Source organism: Mesoplodon mirus (genome assembly GCF_964341445.2).
Source record: "Mesoplodon mirus genome assembly, chromosome: 6".
In the NCBI taxonomy this organism is placed as follows: Eukaryota; Metazoa; Chordata; class Mammalia; order Artiodactyla; family Ziphiidae; genus Mesoplodon; species Mesoplodon mirus.
The window spans coordinates 79,097,966-79,112,133 of record NC_138982.1 but is presented as its reverse complement, the minus strand read 5'-3'; the positions used below and the strand labels follow the sequence as shown (position 1 = coordinate 79,112,133).

Sequence of the window (14,168 nt, the reverse complement as noted above, 5' to 3'; positions counted from 1 at the left end):
AGTAGTAAGGAAAAAAACACTTCATGGGAGGGGGTGGGGGGGGAACACCTTGAAACACAGACAGGATTTCATAAGCAAAGAAGAGGGAGGACACAGCAGACAGAAGGGTTAGAAATGAAAAAATGCTGAAATGGTTCTTTATCTCACAGGCATTAAAGAAGCTCATTGTTTCTAGGAGGAAAATAATGTGAACAAAGTTAATTTAGGGAAGATTAAGCTGTTATTAGGAAGAATACACTGAGAGGGGTAAATGCCTGGGAGAGCAGGAGGATGAATAAGATAGGTACAGCAACAACCCCAGCATGTGAGAAAACAGGGCCCAAACTAAGGTAATCAGATGTGGATCTAGAAACACTAAGAATCAGTAAAACCTGCTGACTTGCTATACAAAGTGTGAGAGATGGAGACACCAAATATGACTGCAAAGTTTCAAGACTGGGTGAACAGTTGTACCATTAACTGAAATGGGAAAAACCAAGACGAGAAGGCGAGACAGGTACTGGAGACATGGGACTGGAACTTGAGAGAGGCTGGAACTAGATGTATAGGTTCAGAACTTCATTTATTCAGTAAATATTTTTTGAGTCTCTATACATTGTGCCAGGGACTACTGTAGAAGCAACAAAAATGAACAAGAATGACACAGTTCCACATCTACAAGCTTACAATCTAGTGGACAGTTACAATACAGTGTGGTAAGTGCTATGATGGATGAAACAAAACAAGGAGCACCTAATTTAAGAGTCAGCTTCTTGGAGAAAATGTTAATAGCAAGACTTGAAGAATGAAAAGGCATTAGTGGCAGAGTTAGGATTTGTGTGAGGGACTGGTCAGAACAGGGATGGGGATGGAAGCGTATGTTCCCTGCAGAGGGAAGCAAGCCATGTGTTAAATCTCAGAAGTGAGCGTGGTCATAGCTAATAACAGCGGAACAAACATGGCAAAAGCACAGAGCATGTCATGGGAGGGGGCAGACAGAAACTTTTTCTGAATAGCAAATATACCAATATGGTTTTAAAATTCAGAAAATAAAAAGGACTATATAGTTAAAAGCCTCCTTTCCATTCCTATACCCCAGCTACCTGGTTCTCCACAGAGACAACCAATGTTATTAGCTTCCTGTGTATGCTTCCTGAGAAATTTTATGCAAATACAATCAAAAACATACATTGTTTTCTTCTCCTCTCCTCCCTGCCCGTTTTTTACACAAATAGTAATATATCCTACATACTATTCTGCCCCTTGTTTTTCTTTTTAAACAACAGAACCTAGAAACCTTTCCATATACATGCCTACTACCTTCTTCATTCTGTTGCACAGCATTTCATTATACAGGTGCCAGATTTTAAAGGATCTTAAACACTGTCCAAGGACAACAGGGGGCCATAAAAAGATTTTAAGAGAATGACACGATCAAATTTGCATTTTACAAGCATCCTTCTAGTGATATGGGAATGGTACAAGAAATGTCTGAACTAAGCACTGCAAGGAACGAGTAGAAATGGCAGTCATTAGTGACTGATGAGAAAGGTGGCAGAAAGGGAATAATCAAACTAATGTCCAGGTTTTTGGCTTGGGTAACTGTTGGGGCCATTCACTGAGACCAGAACATAAATAAGCAGAGGTCCAGATACACCAGGAAAAATAATGAGTTCCCTTGTGGACAGAATAAATTTAAAGTTAAATATTAAGAGTTGGAAGACACCTGAGAACAAATTCAGTCTCCTAATTTTAGAGATTAGAAAAGTGAAGACATTAAGTGTCTTGCTGAAAGTCAGAGCTGGCTAAGAAAGAGCTAAGGCTAAAACTAATCCCCTCCAGGGGATAATCCCATGAACAGAAAAGAACAGGTAAAGGAACTTGCTAAGGAGAAATAAATGGACAGTGAGGCAGAAGACCCAAAATACTTCAACACCACAGAAGCCTAGGAAGATAATTTTAAAGATGATGCCAATGTATCTGAGAGATCAAGAAGAAAAATGGCTAGAACAATCCACTGTGAGTGATGTATCTTGATATAAAATTTGAATGGAATAGAAGGTGACATTAAGAACGAGCAGGGAAGATACTTCTCACATAGGAAACTTACCATGTACAAAAAGGAGGAAGCCATCAGGGAAGATAAGAGGAAGATGACAGAAAGATGCTACTAGAGGCTTCTGATGTTCACAAGAACCCCTTCAAGTAGAAGCAGTGGGAAATAAACAGAACCAAAAGGATAAGTTACACCATAGGGGAACCCAAAATTGCCACAAAGCAATAGGTCAAGACAGAGATAGTGAAGGTATTGAAAGTAGGTGCCAAAGCCAACACTTTTAACAAACATTAATGAAACAAAGTATCATTTCTCCCCATGGAGTTAAATACTGTAACAGAAACATAATCATGAGGGGTCAATCTGCTATTCTGAAAGAAAAAAGAAATAGTTACCATTTTATTCATACCTGTGTCTGAATATCATCGCCTGTGACAATGTTTCCCACAGCTCGCAAAGCAGGAGAAACCACTTTATAATCATTATGCCTGCAATCATAAAAAGATGTGTTATATCCAACAGTTCTATCTTTAATCTCTTTTCCTTACGGCTGAAACCCAAAAGAAATTAATATGTGATCGGTTCTTGGAGCAGAAAGGTACCTATGGTGGTTATTAAAGGAACCCTATCATGATGAGGAAATGTTTTTGGTGTCCCCAAGAAAGGCTATCTTTCCTTTTGTTTAGTATTTTTGGATAAAAACTACAAATCTGTTCTAATAACCCTTCCCAGGTATTCAATCACCTGGAGTCCAAGTTTTCCCTCTCATTCATTAATGCAGGTTTCATTTCCTCTTTACTTGGTCTCTATGGTTGCTGAGATAATGGAAAGAGATAGTAACATTTATACAGCACTTTTAAGTTTTACAAATCATTTAATTTTCACAGGAATAAAAATATATCAACAGTTGAGCTAACTTGAAAATGAAAGCCAGGCTTCATACTTCAAATAGTAGGCTCTTTCTACTAAACCTCAGCTGACTTAATGGTCTGAAAAACCCCTCCACAAATCTTTTATATATCTGAAGACAGATATTAAGTCTTGATTTCAGGCTAAGTAAGTTAATATCCTTTAACTTTCCTTAAATATCTTATTTTCTCTCCCCTTTAATGAGATTGATCACTCTTCTCAAAACTATGCCAGTTTCTCCACATTTAAGATCCGACGACTAAAAAGAAATGGTTAAAATATTTAGTAATCTAGAGACTAAAGAGTACAAAAGGTGACTCTCCCAGATTCTGAATGATGTACTTCTGAGTCCTCCAGCATTATATTGCTTTTAATTCACAACAGCATTATGCCACTGATCTGTACCCCGTCTATAACCCCAGAGGTTTTTTTTGGGTTTTTTGTTTGTTTGTTTGTTTTTGCGGTACACGGGCCTCTCACTGTTGTGGCCTCTCCTGTTGCGGAGCACAGGCTCCGGACGCGCAGGCTCCGTGGCCATGGCTCATGGACCCAGCCGCTCTGCGGCATGTGGGATCTTCCCGGACCAGGGCACGAACCCGTGGCCCCTGCATCGGCAGGCGGACTCTCAACCACTGCGCCACCAGGGAAGCCCAACCCCAGAGTTTTATACTGTATATATTATACTATCTAATTCATTCCACATGTCATCTTCGGGGCAATATTTCCTTGCATCTACTTTGTACTTACTCCAATAAATTTCACATGGCTTGTAATTGTACTATTTCCCCATTATGTTATCACTCTTAATTTTTTTCTCTGATATTATTTTCTAAAAATTTGATTAATACAGTCTCAAATTATTTATGCCATCGGTAAATCTTCCACTTCATAAATGAAAGGCATCACAAAGAGATATAGCAAAATAAAATTCAAGGTCTGACACCAGTCTAGGTTAAGCTCTAAATGAGACAAAAAGATGAAGAAATGACTGTTTTTAGTGGCAGTGTGCCTTCTGCTATCCAGTGGTTGGTCTCAGGTCATTAATCATGAGCTAGAATTACATAGATCAAAGTTTTCCAAATGTTTCTGCTAAAGGGCTGCTTACAGCAGAAGAGTGAGAAGTTCTTTATAACCCTCAAAACAATCAAACACACAGATTTGACATGAGTATAAAAAAGTAACAAAAGACAGTAGCCTAAAGCACAATAAATCAGTATAATGCATTAATATTTAAGTATCAGCAACTAGAAAACTAATATGAGAGACAAAAGAACAGACACACTTTAAGATATCTTACATCAGCAGCTCCACAAGTCTCCTACATACTCCTGCATCAATGACTGCTTGAATTTTATCATTAGGTCCATCTGATAGATATGAGAGGGCCCAGCAGGCATCAGCCAGTACATCAGTGTCACTGACAAACAGCAACCAGGAAAGCACATTCAGACAGGGGGAAACCTATAAAGGGAAGATGATATGATTATGAAATTCAACAGAATAAAAGCAAGAAATGAGGGGGGAAACTCCAGAAAGCAACCAGGCACACACCTGGTGACTTCTGGTGTGATTAATACTTCTGGAGATGGAGCAGTAAGTGGCCAAGTGACATTTCCATCTTTGGGAATGCTGTCAATAACCTTGCAGTTTACTTTGATGAGGTAGTCAGAGCCCAAGGAAAACAATTCCAAAGAGCAAAGTTTAATATATACCAATTCTCAGAGTGAGATTCCTTGTCAAAACACTCTTTGTAGATCAGAGAGGTAAAGGAATTTTCCTAAGTGTTAAAGCTAGGAAATTCTGCATTTTAGATACTTTGTTAGAAACAAAAAATGCTATGTTTTAAGAGTAATTCAGAGCTTTTTAAAGGCAGTGAAAATTTATTCCAAATTCAAACAAAAATCAAAAAGACCTATTTTTCTAGAAACAAATTATTCTCTTTCTATTCACATTAATATTGGTTCTTAGACTCTTTTAACTGTACTTTTTCTGCCGATTTCCCACAAGCATAATCCTTACCTTTGCAAATTCTGGAGGGGGACTTTTCCCTCTACAGAGATTAGACAAAGCCCATACTGCATTCCGGGTCATGGTCAGGCGGTTTTGCTTTGAAAATAACCTATAAGCATAATGATGCAATGGTAAATGATATAATGGGCATTAATTCTCTGATGGCATAATATAAATATTTAACCACTTAATGCTACTGATAAACAGATGTCTTCAAACAGCTCTTCTCCACAACAATAAAGCTTAATTAATTCTAACACAAGGAATTCAAAATTTTGGCACTTGAGTAAGATAGGATGCCCAAGGAAATGATCTGAACAAGTTAGTAAGAAAACATCTGTAATGAAAAGTAACACTAAGAAATCCAAAATGATTTCCAAAGATGCATTGCTTTCTGAGGAACTTCCTGTATTTTTATTACTCACAAAAAAAAAAAGAAAAAAAGAAAGAAACTTACTGCAGCAGAGGGGGAAGAATATTGCAGTCTAAAACATAGTCCCTGCACATGGTACTATCTCCAGCAATGTTGCCAAGAGCCCAGACTGCCTGTGAAAGAATTATTCATTAATGACAGGCTGTAGACTTTAGTTTTCTCATAATTCTTTCAAAAAATATGCCAACATATCACAATAACTCTTTACAAAATTATACAGTAGTTAATCAACATATTATACATGGACATTAACTATTAAAACCCCTAAGTTCACTCAACAGGGAGTCAAATGAAATAGTTGTGGGATTGGTGGAAGAAGATCAATACTATTATATAAGTATACATGTGAATACTCATGGGAGTAAACTTATTAAAAGGAGGTACCAGTTCTTATACATATTCTTAATCTTAGGGGGCCCTACCCTTAAGTAACATTCCATACAGCCCTTGGAACATAGCAGAGATCCAAATGGCTTACTCAGCTGATTACAAATGTATTTTAAGCTTGCTTACAAAAGAAAACAGTGAGCCAAGAATTTAAGAGCAACCAAAATGCAGAAAACTTTACTCAACTTTTGGGGATGATGGATATATTAATTATCTTGACTGTAATGACAGTTTCATGGGTATATACATATGTCAAAACTTATCATATTATACACTGTAACCATATGCAGTTTACTGTAGGTTGATTATACCTCAATAAAGCTGTAGAAGAAAGTCATATTCATTTAGTAATGATTTATATTTATGAATTTGACAAACTTTGCAGTAATTAAAATTTCATGTGATGAACCATGGATTGTCATATCCAAGCGGTAAAACTGAGACTCTGAATATAAGACTGAAGGGAAAAATTGTATTCTTTGACCTGCTTCTCTTTACTTGTTTCAATTTTTACCTGCTCCTGGACATCTTCAAACTCTGAGCTGAGCAACTCTATGAAGATAGGCACAGCTCCTGCCTGAATCACAATCCGGGTCTGAAGAGAATTTCCTGAAGCAATATTTGTCAGTACCCAAGCTGACTCAAACTATAAAGATAAAAATAATTTCATTATCTTATTAGAATTTAATAGCTTGTTTACTTATAACAATAGGTTTTCTGTGCATGAAGAAAAGAATCTGAGATCATTATTTACACATAATCTATCAGGTAAATACTATATTAATTTTAAATGAATTATTCCTGAAGAAATAACCTTAGCCTAGAGGAATACTCAGGGTGTCTAAAATTTCAGATCAAGGCAGAGCTGACATGAGACCGTAAGAATAATGACGGAGTGCTTCATATACTGACATGGAATGATCTCCCAAGACATAAATGGAGGAAAAATAAAAAAGAAAAACAATGTACATTAATATGGTACCATACTGTATTTTCCAAAAGGGTTAAGAAGGAATATATGCATTAATTTACTTATTGCACAGAATATCTCTTGAAGGAGTCACAATAAACTGTAAATACTTGTCACTTACATAGAGAGCTCGAGGTGAATGGGAAACAAGTATGGGAAGGATAGGCACTTACAGTAAAGCCTTTATGTACCTTTTGGCCTTAAACCATGTTTATTATCTAATAAAAATAAAATTAAATAATTTCTATAAAACGGGCAGAGTGAAATGGGGAAAAAATAAAACTGTAAAATGTGTAAAATATAGGTAGAGTGAAAAAGGCAGAAGACAATTGAAATAAGTAGTCCGAAAGGAGTTAACAGGCATACAACTAACAGAAATGGCAACTTCAGAGCATAAGAGCTTCCAATAAATGAGAAGTCTCCAAACCAAGGCACAGAGGTAAGACTTTTTTAAAAAGAGCATTCTTAAAGGTTGATAAACTGGTAAACAGTATGAAGGAAATTATGGCCCACAAAAAATATAGCACGTTATTAATTCTACACATCTCTACAGTAACTTGACTCTTTAGCCTAATATGATGTAATCCAAGAATGACCTCTTAAAATCCAAGAATGAACTCTTATATTACAATTCTATTTAGAGTTCTTAATTAAACTTTAGTTTTGTTTCCTTCTCCTGTTCTGTCTTCTATTTAATATTCTTTAATGAAGCACATATGGGGGGTAAAAAAAATTCAGTGACATGCCCCTTGAATGAGAAATCAATAAAAAGTCATCAAAAGATGGAGCTGTGACTCCTTTAAGCTTTTGGGTCAATTGAAAGGCAGTTGTCATATGGAAAATTAAATCATCAATCACTTGGGGTACGGGAAAATGAAAGAAATGGGAAGACAACCTGATTAGCCCAGTCCGAAGCTACATGAATGATAGTAAATTTATAGCAGAAGACACTTAAAGAAGGGATATTCAAAGAAACCTAAAATTTGATATACAGAAGTGAAATAAAGTGGTCTGATAGCTAGTTAGGACACTGATATTACAGCAGCAGGGAGGCCAGACTAGGAGCACCACAATTAAACATTTTTTTGCCTGATAACTCTTTGCTATAAGAGAAGTTCAGGAGACTTTTAAACACTGAGTATCACAAAATAAAAACTCCTATCACCTCTAATTAAATTACTACTCAAACCAATGTTCAAACCCTTTTCAATCTGTCTGAATTGAAACTTGACATTTATACAGTACTTTATATTTTCAAAGCATTATTCACATACTCTCAGGTGTTCCTTACAACAACCCAGAGAAGCCTGGCTTTTCTAGTTTATGAATGAGGAAACTATCAGAAAAAGATCCAATGATCACTAATCATTTGAGTAATGCCAGTCAAAGAGAGCTAGATTACAGCCTCCTAATCTAGTAGGCTTATGGCCCCAACCATAGTTTTCCTCTCTGAAACACACCTGTAACACTGATAAGAGTCTTCCAATTGCTTGCAGTTTTGGTATCTAGGGCAAGAAATTTCAAATAATGATACGACAGATTATTTAGGGTATGCTAAAAGGAAAACACAGTTCACCTAAAATGAAGCTTCTTTTGCTTACTAGGAAAATGAACTAGTAAAAGAGACATATGAAGTGAGTACAAAAGCAAACTTTCCTACAAGAAGAAAGGCTCAAAGTTCAACAGAGAGTCATCAGCATCTGAGACCATGTCAAAAAAATGAAAACTTTGAGGAAAAGCAACCTGTGAAGAATGAATAAGATCAGCATACATAGCTATCTATATCAAAGAGAAAAAGGTTTGCAGTGAGATTTTGATGCAAAAGAAATGGTGACAATAAACTGAGTAGATAAAGGATATGTTAAAGAGTTATCAATGAAAAGAAATTAGAATAATAATTGCTAACAGAAGTCAAACTGCTGTTTGTCTGATGAGGTTTAGCCCCAGAGGTCTCCCAGAAAAAGAGAGATTTCCAGATGCCACTGAAATGAATAAAATGGAGAAGCAAAACAAAATAGAGTGACAATGATTAGGAGAATGGAGAATAAGTAAATAATAGCCAGAACATGAATGGAAGAAACTTGGATTAGGACTTCTCAACAAAAGAAGAATGTACCAGAGTTATGTTTATCACTAAGAAGTACATAACAATTATAACCTCTGAATGCAAAGAAGATTCATCTTGGTAAGAATGGAAATCGGAAAGTAGTTTTGCCATTACCGGGGAAAGAAGTAGATGAATAACTATAACCAGAGGGCCAGTGAAAACTCAAATCATATTCATGGATTAATGAGGCATTAAAACACATACACACACACACACAAACACACACACGGCACTGATTACTGTGATGTTTACCTTGTAAAAACTTATCAAGCTCTATTTGTGCAATTTTCTATACCCATGTGTATATGTGTGACATGAGAAGGAGGCAGGAGGAGAGAGAGTGAGAGACAGAAACAGAGAGAGAGGCAGAGAGAGAGAGAGGCAGAGAAAAAGAGAGACTGAGAATTCCTCATGAGTATAGACCCCTATTAAAGTGTTGGAAGAAGCAACTTTCAAATGTGTTTAATATGTAAGTATGTTTTTAAAAAACTGGTTGTACTTTGAATGATGTAGTTTCTCTTTCACTGGGTATTGCAGTCTTTATTTTTTTGAGTGGGGTGAACATTTCCGTCTCAGGTCCCAGACTAGATTTTAACATGAAAGAGAGTTGTGAAATGGGAATGTCCAGAGTTGATATCAAAAACAATTGCATAAAGTTATAATAGAAATGGCCAGAAAAGGTAATTTAAGTAACCATGAAACTCAAGAAAAACTCAGCAACATGATGAAATGAAAAAAACTTAAGAAATGGTATCACCTGAAGTAGTACCCAAAATTATTATAATCTTTACTCCTCTTTGTTGTTTTAAACTACTATATTCTTAGTGTTCCAAGAATGGCATCATGCAAGGAAACAACCTGTCATGCAGCTGTGATTGCTTACAATTGTAATTCCACTATTATTTTTCACTGTCCAGAACTTTCTAAATAAGGCTACAACTGAAATCTGAAGGGCACGCTGAAGATTTTGGTATGTTCCCTCTTTCCTTTCTCAATCTCTACCTTCTGGTGCTCAGTTCCTTAAAATAAGGAAAATGAGAATCCAAAACTGAAGTACTTCTGACCTCCTATCAAGTTTCCCACTCCAGGTTGAAGTACGCCTGGTTCCCTTTCTCCATTTGGATCAGGACTCTGTTGCTGGCCACTTTGCCGGTTCCACTCTGGTTCCTAGCAAATGCCAGGCTCACCTGGAGAGCAAGTGAAAAGAGAGGCTCACATCAGAAAAATAAATCCAGATATCAAACTCTGCAGAGAACAGTGCCTGAGTCATCTGAGCAACCTTTTAAGATAGGTAGAGGGATCAATGAAGATGGGGAAAAAACATAGGAAGATGAAGGCTTAACTGCAGTTTACCACATTAAGCTTTTAGTGTGGACAAGAAAGGCAGAAATGGGAAAACTAAACCAATTTAATTCAAATTTAAAACTTTAAGAGGAGTATCTGTTTAATGACTGGAACTAGGAGGCAATTTACTTATTTCTAGCTATTTTTATAAGCTTCTATAAGAAGGTTTGGGAATACACCATCTCGGCACTGCAAAGGACAGTACAAAGATGTGGGACCTGGACTCAAAAAAACAAACCAAGTGGGCCCAGGGAATATACCATAAGGCAGACCAATCTCATGTCAAGGTTCTCATGTATGGCTGAGGCCTACATGTCACTGTGTTTGAGAATGCTGTTAGTTAAACGGCAGAGTCGGCTTCCAAAGTCCTAGATTCCACCCATATTCATCTCATTTGAGGGCAAGTGAGTATCTAGGTAGCACTGCCAAAAGCAGGCATTTTTATCTCCCTGGTTTGCAGTATCTCACTGATAAGGAAAGCCAGAAAGAAAGTGAAGAAACCCTTCACTAGGATTCACAGTTCTTTATGTATGGAATGAAGGGATTAAGTTTGTCCAGTGATTTATTATTGAGTTTATCTATCATGACTACATATTATTACTCTTTCTAGAAGAGAAATGGCAAACACCCCATTCCAAAGACACACTATTCAAATTTCTAATAAGCAGGTAGGAATATCATGGATAACTCACATCCTAGCGCTCTCCAAGAAGACAGAGGAAGGAATACCCTCCGATCTTCCCAGAGCATGTCTAATTATTTAACAATGAAGTCTCCTGGCTCTAAGGTCTCCATCAATATATTTGCTCCTCCTGCTTCTGGGGTAGTCAAGGTTACCCATTAGTCACACTGGAGAAAGAACACCGTATTGTGTTTAAATACACACAGAAGAAAAGCTGGGGATGATGACCTTTATATAATAAACAGGTTCGTTATCTCTAGAGTCTTTGGATTGCTAAAGTGAAAATCATGAGGTGGTCACTTCCAGAGGAATCATTTCTCAATCTTTCAGCCTAATTAGTAGTTAGGCTGCACAAGGGTGGAATCTGAGAATTCTGATAGAAGCAAATTAGAGATTTCTGAAGGCTTTCATCTTCAGATGTGTTAAGATACAAACTCTAGGATTACAAAATCAAAAATGATGTAGAATTTACAAGTGTTAGCCAGGAGAGGGCACTGTCTGAGAGAATATACTGTGCTCTTTAGGGAATACTGGAGAAGGTGGGGATGGGGAAAGACCAAATTCTCTGATATTTTTCACTTTAGGACTAGAAAGTTATACCATCTTCCTTTAACACATTAAGGAACTGGACCTCTGCAACCACCTACTAATAACTGCTAAGTCCAGGAGTAAATTTAACATCTCTGAATTACTCTCATTGTCAGAGACAGGATAGAAACATACTTCCACATGAACAAAATGATAATTTTCCCTACCTCCCTCTTCCTACAAAGCTTTTCAAATGATAAACTGCAGTAAGGCTCTTCATTTGGTCCCTCTGGTTCTCTTGACAGGTTGCTTAAGGGGCTCAGGCTCTGTTCTCTGCAGTATTGGTTGTCTGGATTTCCTTTTTTTCTGAGAAAAGTCCTCTTTCTTTGCTCTCTAGGTGAACCTGATTATTTTCCAGGTGTCTGGTGATCCTGGCCTTAGATGGGGACCAGAATTACAATCCAGGAAGCAGCCAACAAAAAAAGAATCTTAATTCAAATGAACTTGGGGATTAGTAAATGTGAAACTGGAGAAGAAAAACTGATGGGACACTGAAGTACTCTACCTTGTCTGGACTTCCTGTTTTTCCTCTGGAAGGAACTCATCACCGCAACAAAGAGAGTAAAAGAGAGAGAAGGATGGGATGGGAGGAAAGGAGAGAAAATATCAAGACAAAGCATCAAGTCTTATGAATTATCAATAATGCTCTGGACAGTAAGGAACCTGGGGAGAGGAGCTGTTACCTATACTTATAAAGATGCCCCAGTCCTTATTACACCCTTAGAGTAAGGCAAAGGTAAACATGGGGGTGAAAGTTATCTTTATGATTAACTTGTTATTAGCAAATATTTACTTGGAAAAATAACCCCATTTTGTAATCTATGTAGGACTTAACCAATCTCTATAGTTGCAGAATCTTTCTAAAGGGCCTGAGCCACTCATTAGATCCTACAAGTGAGAATTTAGGAATCACAGGTATTTGTTAAAGAATAACTCAGAAATTGATTCAGTTGGTTACTCCAAGGAAGTCTAGCTACTGAATTACTTACTTTAAGCTCCAACTTTATTCAGGAACAATACAGTATTTTTAAATTTCTAGATAACTCCCAAGATGAGAGTCAGTTGATAGTTGGTTCTTTTTACTGTAAAAATTATCTAATCCAGAAGCTGTAGAATTTTCTCTTGGAACCCCTATACAACAGTACTAATACAGTAAATTAACATAGGAGAAAGCACACACATTCCCAACAAGGTTACATCCTTGTCAGCTCTTTTGGGGTGGGGCTGGGGGTGGAGGGGAAGGATTAATTAGTACCAGGTTTGGGGATCAGTGAGTCTCTGATCTAGCCCATGTTACACAGCCCTGAGAAACCCAACAAATACAATCTAAAAATCCTTCAGAACCAAATTTTACATAGTCCACACTTAGGTCCTTAAAATGGCTCCTCTACTGCAAACAATTCCCTACCGGGTAAGTATGATCCATAGTCATCATAAAATAAAAAGTAACAAGAATTTTAAAGAGTAAAACCAAGGGCCTGGATGTTAACAAAGCTATCAAAGCAGCTTGCAACGTGGTTGTCAGGAACATCAGTATCAAAAAATTAACCCTTCATGCAGATTAAAATAAGTAACAAATCTGTATACAAAATGTAACTTTGTAAAGGGAATTAAGATATGAGGCAAGAAATGAAAATGGTCCGCACCTGCAATGTACAATTCTCTTTTCGTTTGAGGAACTCCACAAACCTGGCCACTACTCCTGGTGTGCTGATGACTTCATCAATAGGAGGATTAGGTTCTGTCTCCCCATAAAAATAAAAGGAAAAAAGAAAAATAATCCTTTGATTTCAAGGCAAGGACTTTATAAAGCTCAAACTTACTTCATAATATCCCTCCCTCCATTTTTAGCATCTCTTTCATGTTGTAAATGTAAAACTGAGTTCAGTCACTTTGAGACTAGGGTAGCTTAAAAGATTTCATAATAAGGGAAGCCTTAACATGGAAATATGATGGGCAGGATTCTTAAAAATTAAAATTACTGCCTCTACTATTTTAGAAAACTTAGAAAGTATGGGGAAAAACATCAAAAGACAACCACTGTTATTATTTTGGTATACTTCCTTCTAACCCTTTTTCTGTGTATGGGTCTTAAGTCTCTCTTTTTTATTTAACATAAATTGTCCGAAGAAACTGGATGAGATTCTGTGCTTGCAGGATCTAATTTTACTGCTGTAGTGATAAGTAGGAGTCAGCAGAAATTCACTAAGAATGACTTGCTAAATTAATCTCATTTTCATTTATGACAATAGAGTATCTTATAAATAAAGTCATTCAATAGAAACTTGTTGGGCAAATAGATAAGAAATGTCCTAAACAATTAGCATTGTAATTTCAGCAAGACATGTGACAAAGTTTTTGATGACATTCATGTAGCTACGCAAGAAAAATGGCAGCTGGATTACAGTACTACTAGGGACTCTTCGCTAAGTCAATGGCCTGTACTGGGAAGAGATGACTAATGGTTCAATGTTAATTTGCAGCAAGCTCTAATGACATGTTCTTTGCCTGGTTCAACATTTTTATCAACCATTCATATAAACACAACAAATAAATTTGATGATGACAATAAAAATGACGTAGTTAACATGCTAGATTACAGAAACAACATATACAAAGAGTAACAATAAGCCAAAGATGGCAATAAAACAGGGATAAAGCAAAATTCAGCTTTTAGATTTTTTTAAAGCAATTTTTAAAAAT

The 14,168-nt window shown here is 36.7% G+C and overlaps 1 protein-coding gene across 2 annotated transcripts in view; it reads right to left on the bottom strand.

Moving 5' to 3' along the window:
- KPNA1 (karyopherin subunit alpha 1) overlaps positions 1-14,168 on the bottom strand; it is a 70,583-nt gene that overhangs the window by 14,515 nt on the left and 41,900 nt on the right. The window contains exons 5-10 of one of the 2 annotated variants that reach the window (XM_082624664.1): positions 13,112-13,206; positions 6,289-6,420; positions 5,412-5,500; positions 4,964-5,063; positions 4,242-4,405; positions 2,445-2,523 (exon numbers count right to left, since the gene is read on the bottom strand). In XM_082624664.1, the coding sequence (XP_082480790.1) occupies positions 2,445-2,523; positions 4,242-4,405; positions 4,964-5,063; positions 5,412-5,500; positions 6,289-6,420; positions 13,112-13,206 (659 nt within the window). Of the gene's footprint in view, positions 1-2,444; positions 2,524-4,241; positions 4,406-4,963; positions 5,064-5,411; positions 5,501-6,288; positions 6,421-9,915; positions 10,054-13,111; positions 13,207-14,168 lie in introns of those variants that run through there. The other variant, XM_082624665.1, reaches the window with a different exon arrangement.